We start from the raw sequence: 11,301 nt of genomic DNA, 5'->3' as shown, positions 1-11,301 counted from the left end.
TAAGAACATTTGAAGGTATAATTAAGAAGGCACTAACAGAAAGAAAGCAAAAAAAGAGAAAATAATGTTTGGTGGTGAGGGTTGTGTTATTTTCTGCTTTATGAAACATTGGAATATTTAAGTCTTTGCCTGCTATGCCAGTGGAAACCAATAATACAAATCATACAGTGTGAAAATGTATTTTCTTTGTTTTTAACTGATTCACCAACTCATTTCAGCTGTGCACACATCCTCTGTTCCATCATACCTTCAGGGTTGGTTTTGTTCCCTGAGAATCAGTATCCTGCTTTGACCACTGTGGGGCAGAGGAGAGTGATTCCTTCACTGGAGCAAACGCTTGGATCTAGAGAGAAGGAAAGACAACTTTGGGGAAACCCCAAATACAAAAAGGTTGTTTGGAAAACATTGAATTTCTTCACACAGAGAAGAAGTGTTACTTTAGCAAATTTACACATGATCCTTAACTCATGAAAGCCTGTGCTGCTGCTTAATCTTAAAAATGGTATATATTATTTCCTGTATTTTGGGGGATTAAAAGGTTTCTCTTTTCTTTAAGGTGGAAAAGATTACACCACCTCAGGAACCAGCTGGTATATTTTCCACTAAGTCCATGCTTTTCAAGAAAATCCCACATACAACTTGAAGGGGTTAAATGTGTTGTGTGATTCCAGTTGGTTTGGCAGAGCTCAAAGCGCCAGCAGAAGCCCTGCCTCAGCAGTTTAGCCTGCCCAATAAAGCAGCAGGCTTTATACCACTGGGACAGTCTGACAACCACAGCCAGAGACAAGCCCATGCGACTCTGTCCAGCAGCTAGGCAGGGAAAGGTCCCACAACACGCACACACACACACACACACACACACACACACACACACACACACACACGCATATGCACATAAATTCATGAACAGACAGAGACAGGCAAATGCACAGCTTGCACATATAAATATCAACATTCACTCGTTGTAGGCTTAACTGGGACATACAAGATGACCATTATCCCAAACTGCCTGTTGGGATATGGAAATATGGTTTTCAAAAGTGCACAGTTTGACAGGCGCAAGCGCAAACCTGAGATATGACCATCATTTCAGAGTTCTGGGGTGTTGGGCCACCGTCCAAGACCCACACACAGGAACACAGGAAATGACATTTCCTACGTTTTGCAGGACACGCAGGGAAAGACAGAGAGACGTTGAGGGAGACAGTTAGAGGGAGAGTTAGGGAGAGAGTGGGAGTTTCTAAGTGGGAACAGAGCCTCTACTGTTTCATATTACAGAGAAAAGAGGAGAAGAGTTAATGTTGGGTAAGGGCTCTGGTGGGTTGAGCAGTCAGGCTCTGTTTTGAATGTAGCTGCTTGTGTAAGTGCTGTGCAGTTGTCTGGGTTTATGGATTCACTGACTGTGGAAAATGTACTTCTCTATAGTGGTCCTTGTCCTGACTAAGGCTCTGTTTACAGGTAAGTTTACCTTGTTTACAGCAACATATACTGGTTAAAAAAGGGAGCAAGCAGGTGGGAGGAGAAAGAAATGTTCAGAGTTGTAATGATCTTTGCATTTAAACATCTTTAAACAAATGTATATTTAGTTACAGAACTTTGGTTTGAAAACTATCTGACATCATTCTTAGTATCTCAAGAATGAGCGAAACTTGAAAATGTTTTTACAATCATTAAACTATTTGCAGCTTTGATGTAGAAAAATAACTCATTTGTATGTTTGGTTTAAAATGAAACCAGTTGTGAAGTTAAGACTTAAGTTTTTCTCTTGCATCTGTGAAAATGTTAGAATCATAATTGTGTGCTATGGATTGCCATGAACTAAAATTGTTTTTGCACAATCATCTTTGTGTTGTGTTCAGTGGTACATTGTTTCTTTCTGAGTCATTATTTGCTTCTTTTGTTGTCACAGTAAACAGTCTAGGACAGAACCTGAAGTCCCTGAGGGAGAGTCCCAATTAGCATACACTCAAACACACACACACACACACACTCTAGACTAGAGCAAGTCACCATGGGAGACCAGATGGTCCCTGTTATCTGGCGTGTATCGGGTTGTACTGTACTGAGAATGGATGTTCCCACCTGTAGCATCTCGTTGCCTTTTTTCTTCTCACACATATTGTGTCCAGTCTCCCTTTGTCTACTTTGTGGGTATTAAAATAAAACCCAACTACATCCACTGAAACAAAAGTGGAGAGCGCAGAGTATGATTGGTTTAGTTTCCCGTAGATGTCTTGTGCTGTTTAGCTTTAAAAGCTGAATTCCCATCTGGTGATGAAATGAAACACGTAAGCAGAACCAGTGGTAGTTTTAACCCAAACAGCAAAAAGCCTACCTGTTAACGTTGTTTGTCTAAATGCTACAATTATGTGTAATTGGCAGGAAATAAAATCTCGTATAAATGGACTCAGACTTTTCCTCGCGGGGCATATTACCAAAACTAGTTATTTACAAAGTAAAAAAGCAGGCAGGAGACATACAAGCTAACACTTCGTTCTGTGACAACAAATATGTTTGCAAAAGAAAATGTTTTATAGTTTAGACTTAAAATATTGTTGTGCACAACTAGATTGAAACAGATTAGAGATTATAAACAGACATTTTTCTTACATGTGTAAGAAAAAAATAATATATATATATATATATATATATAAATGAAAGTGCTTTCATAATTGCTAATGCTTGTATTTTTTGTGCCAACAGAGGTATGTCACGCTCTGAATGTGACGGTCACTCCTGGGCCTGTCGTCTTGGTAACAGAGAGAGACAACCTGACGCTGTCCTGTCTGGTGTCTCAGAGGAAGAGGAGCAGCAGTGTCCTCATTCTTCGCTGGTTCTTTACTCCTCTTACCACCGCAACACTTGTGCCTCCTTCCTCTGTTCCTCCCACATCTCCTCCTGAACTCAGTCCATCTCAGTTTCTGATCGTGAGGATGGGCATCAAGAAACTGAAGCTGTACGGAAACTACACCCGTCGCTTCCCCGAGCCAAAGTTTCATCTGCACGATGAAGACGGGGGAGATGCCTACCGACTGATGATCCTCGGGGTGACCGGGATGGATCAAGGCTTTTACACCTGTAAAGTTCAGGAGATCCGAAAACACAAGAACACATGGAGAGCCTCCTCCAACGGCACCAGCACCACCAAGCTGACAGGTAATCAAGTGTAATCTAAATTTCTTCCTTCATAAAATGCATTTTCGTTTTGTTCATCATGGAAACTACTCCACCACTGTACTTTTACAGTTTTAAGATGTCAGGTCTGGTTTGGACACTCCCATCAACACTAGATATGACTTGTGACCCCATGCTTACATACAAGAGTTGGTGAATCAGCCCCTAGGTTCCCGGATTGCAGTACCCGTTTCTCTCTCAGGCCAGCACGGAGGTGCTGATGCATGCTTTTATCTCTAGTCGTTTAGATTATTGTAATGCCCTGCTCTCTGGTCTTCCTAAAAAGAGTATTAATAACCTACAGCTATTACAGAACTCAGCCGCTCGCGTGCTGACGAGGACCAGAGGGCGGGAGCACATTACACCTGTTTTAAAATCGCTGCATTGGCTCCCCGTCCGTTTCAGGATTGATTTTAAGGTTCTTTTACTGGTTTTTAAGTGTCTTAACGGTCTTGGGCCATCTTATTTATCTGATCTGCTTTTACTGTATCAACCCTCACGGACCCTGAGGTCCTCTGGCACCGGCCTTTTAACCATTCCCCGAACCACGACCAAAACCCACGGTGAGGCTGCATTCAGCCATTATGGCCCCTCTTTATGGAACAGCCTGCCAGAGAACCTCAGGGCCGCAGAGAATGTTGATATTTTTAAAAGGAGGCTCAAGACACACCTTTTTAGTTTGGCTTTTATCTGATCTCATTTACCTATTGTTTTTAGCTATGTATTGTGTCTACTTCTTTAGCTCTTTTATCATCTCTAAAACTTTAATCCATTTTAGTGACTTTTTACTTTATGTTATTTATTATTCATCTTAAGTTTTATATATATTTCTCTAAAATTTTACACTTTTAGGCATTTTTTACTTTCTTTTAATCTTTTAGTTTTTAGCTCCAGTGTTTCCTCAGGGGGGTCGTCCACACTGGGAGGTGTGCCTGCTCCGCCCATGGGGGTGTCGTCATGGGGGTCCCTCAGGCCTGGGTAGCTGGGGGAGGGCTCCACCTTCTGTGTGGGGTCTGCCCCGGTCTGTCCGGGTTGGGGGGGTTTCTGTGGGGATGCTTCTGGTGGTCGTGGTCGGTGGAGCTTCTCAGTGTGGACGGCCACCCATAGGTAGTGTTTTCCTCACCTGGATCGTTAGTGCTAAGCCATGTCACCAGTCCACTTATTGTGTGTGTGTGTGTGGGTGTGGGCGTGTGAGTGTGTGCACATGTATATGAGTGTGAGTGAGTGTGTGTGTGTACGCGAGGGGGGTGGGGTCGTATGGAATGTTTTAAATTGTGTTTTTTATTGTTATTTTATTCTGCATGTAAAGCACCATGTGTTGCATTTTATATTGTATGATTTGGCGCTATACAAATAAATAAAGTTTAAGTTTAAGTTTACTCTAAGATCTGGAACAAAGTAATGTTGCAGTTTGGGGGGTTGGTAATGCAGGATTAGGAAGCCTTTAACAATATTATGATCAGTGGTCACCAGCTTTATGAAATAATATTCACTTCCCTGACACTTCCCTGAAAAGTGTTAGGAAAGAAAAAAAGGAAAGAACAATTGAATGGATGTGATGAAAGGTTCACTGAAGGTAGTCTGCTATGGGTATGAGACACTTTCTAAACCTGGATCTGCTTTGTCTGAGGGACTGTATTTGATTGTGCAAACTGTTAAAGGTAAAATGAAGAAAGAAACAGGATTAATCAGAACAATTCAAGCTTTTCACTTTTTAAGCCAAGTTTAAGTAACTTCTTTGCATTTTGTCAGAAATAAATGCCAAAGAGTAAATAACACCAGTTGAACTCTAGTTCAGATCAGAAAAAACGCCAAGTATGCCAGACATTTTATGTTTTTATGTTTCTCAGATAAGTCAGAGTCAAACCCAGAGACAAATTCTTGTTTGATTACTCTGAAAAGGTTTTCTAAGAAAATCTGCTCTTCTAGGAATTCCCTCACAGTCACATTCATTCATCTGACTCCCACCTCATGTTATCTAAGTATGAAAACAACTGCAGAAACCAGGGCTGAGGGTTTTAGTAGTACCTATATGTTTTGGTATGACCGCAGTCCTCTGGCATTTCCATCCTAAAACAATGATCTCACACACCCAACAAATTCAGTCTGTGTGCGAGCATGAGGAGAAGAAAAGTTGCTGTGCTGCCACATCCTTAAACTCTGAAGTACGTGACGTCAGTGTTGGTGGTTCTCTGTGTTTTTGTGTTATCCTCAGAAGAACATTTCCTGGAGAATTCAATTGAAACTCGTTTCGACTATGCCAAGATTCCCATAGAAAATACCAGCAGATAAATGAAGAAATACAATTAAGATCTCATTCAAATGTCTTATGCTTCTCATTCAGTTTGATCTTTTTGACTGATTAGCAGGATGAAATGGATAAAGAGATTAATGGTATTGCTACACTACTAGTGCAAAGCACGATGTAACTGGACAAAATAACAACAAAACCAAGAGCACAACAACAGAAAGAACCTGTCTCATGAAACGCAGTTGCTCTTTATTAAATGAAACTTGAGATAATGCTTTCTTGCTTTCTGTTTTGTTGCTGTATTTCCTGAAATCCCATTGTGTTTTTGGTTTTGTTGTGGTGTTTTTCACCTCAGGGCCACCGTATTATGGTGGCCAAGTGAAACCATTTTACCTTTCCCTGGTTTTAGGCCAGAAAGGCACTGAGACTTGAGTCACATAGCGCCATTTGACAACGCCCTGCCCTATATTCAGGCCTGGTAAGGAAGCCACACAACCTCAGGCATCTCCGACATGCATTGACCACAGGACCAGAAACACAAGCGCAGACATTATGAAGGTAAACAAAGAGGAAAAAAAAGTTGCGACCCAGGGAAGCCCTCAAGCTGCAGATCTGAGTATGTTACGCTAATTCCATCAACATCAACGGATTACTTTGATTCAAAAGTGTTTGATTGAGAAGATGATTTGTCATCTTCCACATCTCTAAATCTTTTCAGACCTTTCAACTAAGTGTAAGCTTACTCTGGTTTGTTTTTCCACATTTTTGTGACTGTAGATAGGTCAACATCTGTGCCCGTATGTTTTTTTTTTGCATAAACGTGGCAGCATTGGTATATCGTTGGTACTGTGTAGACACATCTGTGAGACATGTGTAGGTACGGTGCCTTGACAGCCAACCTACTGACCTCACACTGCTTGCACTCATCACATGTGAGGCTCAGCTCTGGTTAACCACAGAATGAGTCTGGCTAGACATGTGGTTTAATTACATTTGTCTAAATGTAAACATTGCCGAGAGCATCGTTGGTTGTAGCTGACATTAGAGCATATCAGATCATTAAAAACCTACCACACACATTGTCTTGGACTATTAACACTGTATTTGTTTATAACAAAGGATGGAAAAAAGCAAAACAGTCAATACAGTCCTAAAACATGATAGATCACCCTGTCAGTGGCTTCATTATCAACAGGATGATAATTTAAACACATTATGTGTGTCATAAATTATGTGTCATTATTGCTTGTTTCTTTGATTTTTGAATATTTGATCATACTGAGCTATTTAAACTGATACAGTCACATTGATTTTTTATTTTTTGACATGATTGTAAAGTAATTTTGTTACTGTCATCACATTAATTATGTGTGGAGGCAAGCTAGAAGTCAATTAGAGTTAATATGTTATCATTTCTTATTAATATCTATGATAACCTGTGTGTGTAAGAGGCTTATTAGTATTTCATTACCAGGAGCAAAGACAAAATAATTTAGCCTCTGTAATCTCTCCTCAGCCTCCTGTTAAATACCCCTGACCCGCTCCCAAGCCACAACATCGTGCATGCTTTCCTTTTCTGCAAATTAAAAACAACTTTTCAGTGACAAACAAAAAGGAAGTTGCACTGAGGACCCCCCTCCTGAAACTCTCAGAGAACCCCCGTCCTCCGAGCTTCTGTGTGCGTGTGTCTGTGGCGGCTTTGGCTGGTGCTTCAGCAGACTCTGCTTGTCACATGGGTTTGGATATTTCTGGAAACCACTGAGGTTGTCTGCTGCATTGAGTTGGTGCCCACAGACATCAGCATTTTACAAAGACACTTAGTCTGCCCACAGTTTTCTATTCTTTATGGGCTGTTTTTGCTGACTTTTTGTAACAATTGTTTCTATAGTGCACTTTACCCATGAGGATGAGAGGAGTGAAGGGCTGTTCAATTTATTTGCAGGTAATGCTTCCTCTCTTGCTCTTTTTCTACATCGGTTTACATTGGTTTCACTTTTCAGAAGATTTTTTTTCTGTTTCTATTTTCAGACGTGTACCTGTTCGTTGTGCTGATCTGCTCTCTGGGCCTACTGTCCATCTTCCTCTTCACCCTCGTTCTAACCTGCCAGTACTTCCAAAGAAGACGCAGGCTTAAAGGTTAAACCCCGGTTTTTGTTGGTTTATTGTTTGTGTGAGCATTTAAATAACATAACACATACCGTGTATTTCATGTTTCCTTTTTTGTTTTCTTCTGCCTTCTCCACAGCCAGTTACCTTCTAGTCAAATGTCCAGAAAGCAGGTATGTTGCCTTGAAAATACTGTCGGATAACGGGGCGGATCTGTGAAGCCAGTTTATACATGTCACCAAAAAAGCTGCATTTACAATAGCAAGAAAATAAGAGTAAGCTCTTGGAAGTGCCCAATTTTCTGCACTAATTTGCCATAAAATGTGATCTTCATCAAACTGACAAACAACGTGCTCAAGCTTATATTTCCTGTGTCTTAATTGAACACTTTTTCCTAAAGGACTGTAAGTTTTTAATAGATGTGTTCAATGGAGACATGACGAATTGTTATTGTTTGCATATTATAGATTGAGCACTTTGTCATTGTGACTTAATTGCAGATCAGGCCACATTGTAAGGTAAATTAATGCAAGAATACAGTTTGTTTCAAGGGAATACTTTTTTAAATATGGGCCATGTAATCACACACACACATGTGACAGTTGTTTACAGTTGTTTTCTTTACAACATCTCTAACATAAATGCAATCTCCTGCACCCCATGCAGCTCAGGAGAGACTGTAACCAGCTCAAGCAGCTGCTCCAGTTCCTCTCCAAGGACACCGAAGAAAGAAATGGGACACAAAACTGACAGAGAAGTGACGGTGTCACCCCCAAAACCACCCAGACAACGACCACTTCACATACCAGCCAAAGGTAAATCCTGAGAACTGGGTATTGTGCTTTCTATTTCCCAAAGGACAACCTGGCGTCTTGCAATCAGTCTCTCTTGTTTGCAGCTCCTTGTGAAAGGTTATGACCCGAATGCGGACATGATTCATAACCTGTGTAGAATCCTTCTAGAAAAACTGACTGTGAATTTCCAAAAGATGTTTACAGTATTATCCCTTTAGCCTGAGGCGCCACAGTCACTCAGCAGTGACGACTGCCACGTCACAGCGCAAAGCAGTCTGGTTCACTTTCTTTTGTCTCCTTGTGAAGTTTTAAGTCAAAGTCTCAAACACCAGTGTAGTAGAGTTACAGGGGGATAAGAAAACAACATTTTCCAAAGGCAGTTAGTGGCTAAAGAATTGTAATTGATTCTTTGATGTATTATCAGAGGCAAAATCAGCCCCGACTAACGTAGCCACCTTAGTTGTTTCATTCCCCCTGCTGCTGTCGAGTAAATTAAAAAAATCTCTGCTTTCCAGTGCCTGTTGCTGCAAAGAGACCTCAGAAACCCAGGAGGCTGAAGGCTCAGCAAAGGAGAAATCTCAACGTGAGTCTCCTCCCTCAAACACATGACAAGCTTTTTGTCCATGACAACAGGGAAAATCATTGACATTTATCAAACCATGTTTCATAATGCATTTATTTATGTTTTGAGAAGGTATTTCATTTATTCAATTGTACAGTTGTTATTGAGATACATACAGAGGGGAATTTGTTGTACGACTGCATGATTGTCTAGTGGAGTTTATTGCCATCCCTTCATTCCGTTATGAGCTTGATAATTCTATTTAGTTTTATTGCTTCTGAAATACAATTATTTATTTAGAGAGCTTCATTGGTTTTATATCTATAATAAAAGTATCAAGTATATGCAGAGGAAAACTACTCAAACTGAAGAGCATCAGTACTTTTTCCTGTTCTTGAGATTATGTAGTGAAATGAAGCTCTGGAGATGCGAGCGTTTTATTTGCATGCACATATGGATTGGATTAGCGCAATTAGGCAGATCTGAGGATGTTGGATAGGACTCCTATTGTACCAAATGTTTTCCAAGTAAACTGAATGTTCCAAGAGCTCCTGCAACCCCAGTAAACACATAGTTTCATGCTAAGAAACACTAAGGAGATGTTTACTTGGAAAAGAGGAACAAAACTATGCGTTGACAAATACACAATGCATCATTTTTGAAGTCTGGATACTTTCTGTACGTTCACTAAACAACTTTTCCCTTCATCTGAAAGTGAAATTCCTTTAAGTTCTTCTAACCAGCTGCCTCCCTCCTCTAGCCCCGAGTCTCTCAAGAAGATAGCCTGACATATGCAGAGTTGGAGTTAGTCAGACCCAGGCAGGAGCCGCCAGCCTCCTCCAGTCCTGACCCCACACCCTCCAGCCCCGACGTCGTGTACGCTCAGATCCTCTTCCAGGAGAAACAGTTGTAGACGTGGCAGCTCGGCACCTCCTGGTGAGGGCACAGATACACAGCTTTTCCAGGCTGAACTGAATCCAGTGGCATCCAAAGGACTATATTTATGAACTATGAGTATGATGTTTTGCTTTGTTTTACGTAAGTATGTACGCCAAATCTATTAGTAAGGGAGGGCTTTTGCTTGTGCAGTTCCTGTCCAGCACAACAGCTTTCGGGGCTTATAATTCTGTTGTTTGTTGGCATCACTGGCCTGTGAGCCACATGTTTACAATTTCACTCTTACCATTAACTTTTCTGCATAAACTCAGGAAACTGTGTGAGAAGAAACTGTTGTCCTGACTCTCTTACTACAGCACCATTAGACACTGAAACACTCAGCTCTTTGAGTGCTTTTATCCTTAATGTATTAATACATAATGTTAATAAATACACAGGAGTCCGCAGTCTTTGATTTATGTAAGTGCAATTTTTATTTTTCTCCTCAAAGTGTAAGACATGTCTCTGCTTCAGAAATGAAATATTTTTGGTCCAAACGATACAAAACAGCACAAAATGACAAATGAAGCATGTCCATCATCTGCCAATAAAGTAGTTTCTAGTAAAAGTCTCTATTAAAAATACCTGAAGGGACAGAAACCTTGGCCAGAGATGAGTTTCTGATTGCAACGTCTGATCACTGTGACCCGGCAGTTAACATCAAGTATAAATCCTGGAAGCAGCAGACGCTGCAACACACAAGGTGAAGAGTGTAGGCCATTTCGTGAAGGTCAGAGTGATAGATGGATGAAGACGGAGGTGCAAGGAGAAAGAGAGTGATGCACATCCACGCTCTTCCCTTAGTGAGTGGGGCAGTCTGAAAGACCATCATCCCCCACAGTTCATATTCACTGACTGGGATGAACCCACTAATGACTACATTTATTCAAATTAGACTAATTGTAATCATGGTTAATAATTAGCTTTACAGTGCATTATAATTGGGTTAGACTACAAGATGGTTCTGCCTAGGTGCAATAATTTATTTGATTTAATTATTCTGAGGAACCAAGTGCTTTGACATCTCATATCATAAAACCAGCCATCTAGAGAGAATGGAGATGGCTGTTGTCTTTTGAGAAGGTCATTGTTCGCTCTTTGGGAAAATTATGAGGACTATTTTCCACTCTATTAAGCTACTCCACTTAGCACAATTAGCCACACACACAAAGGTTAAAGAGAGAGACCCCTTCCTTTATGATACAGAGGAGCGATGCGTGTGCACGAGTGTCAGCAGGAAGCAGAGCACAAACAAGCCTGCACGGTCTCAACAGTTCAACATAATTGCTTGTTTATTCACATATACAGCATATGGACTGATAATCGGAGCTGCGTAGTTAAGACAGCGTTAGGTTTCACACGCTCTCTCCTTAAAATACTCAAATTTAAGCAGGATGTCAGTGAAGCCCCACAGAGCTGGGTGTAAAAAGAGGCATCTGTCCTTGAGTAACTATAATCACTCACAAAGCTGTGACATT

The 11,301-nt window shown here is 40.8% G+C and overlaps 2 protein-coding genes across 2 annotated transcripts in view; one reads left to right on the top strand and one right to left on the bottom strand.

Moving 5' to 3' along the window:
• The first annotated feature begins 1,232 nt into the window (after positions 1-1,232).
• vstm4a (V-set and transmembrane domain containing 4a) lies at positions 1,233-10,380 on the top strand. The gene is made up of 8 exons (XM_061745873.1): positions 1,233-1,458; positions 2,704-3,156; positions 7,314-7,367; positions 7,454-7,561; positions 7,671-7,704; positions 8,198-8,346; positions 8,841-8,908; positions 9,648-10,380. Exons 1-8 carry the CDS (start codon positions 1,410-1,412, stop codon positions 9,798-9,800), a joined length of 1,068 nt encoding a protein of 355 aa, XP_061601857.1. The 5' UTR covers positions 1,233-1,409; the 3' UTR covers positions 9,801-10,380.
• Positions 10,234-11,301, bottom strand: part of wdfy4 (WDFY family member 4) — a 54,998-nt gene continuing 53,930 nt past the window's right edge. Inside the window, exon 65 of the mRNA XM_061745871.1 lies at positions 10,234-10,512. Coding sequence (XP_061601855.1) covers positions 10,484-10,512 — 29 coding nt within the window. The 3' untranslated portion in view covers positions 10,234-10,483. The remainder of the gene's footprint in view (positions 10,513-11,301) is intronic.

Source organism: Cololabis saira, chromosome 17 (genome assembly GCF_033807715.1).
Source record: "Cololabis saira isolate AMF1-May2022 chromosome 17, fColSai1.1, whole genome shotgun sequence".
Taxonomy (NCBI): Eukaryota; Metazoa; Chordata; class Actinopteri; order Beloniformes; family Belonidae; genus Cololabis; species Cololabis saira.
Note: the sequence above shows the minus strand (reverse complement) of the source record. Positions and strands in the feature narration are given on the sequence as shown.

Coding starts and splice junctions, on each gene's coding strand:
- vstm4a (XM_061745873.1), top strand. CDS start 1,410: ATGTACTTCTCTATAGTGGTCCTTGTCCTGACTAAGGCTCTGTTTACA. Junction 7,705..8,197: donor GTCAAATGTCCAGAAAGCAG/GTATGTTGCCTT, acceptor CACCCCATGCAG/CTCAGGAGAGACTGTAACCA. Junction 8,347..8,840: donor ACTTCACATACCAGCCAAAG/GTAAATCCTGAG, acceptor TCTGCTTTCCAG/TGCCTGTTGCTGCAAAGAGA.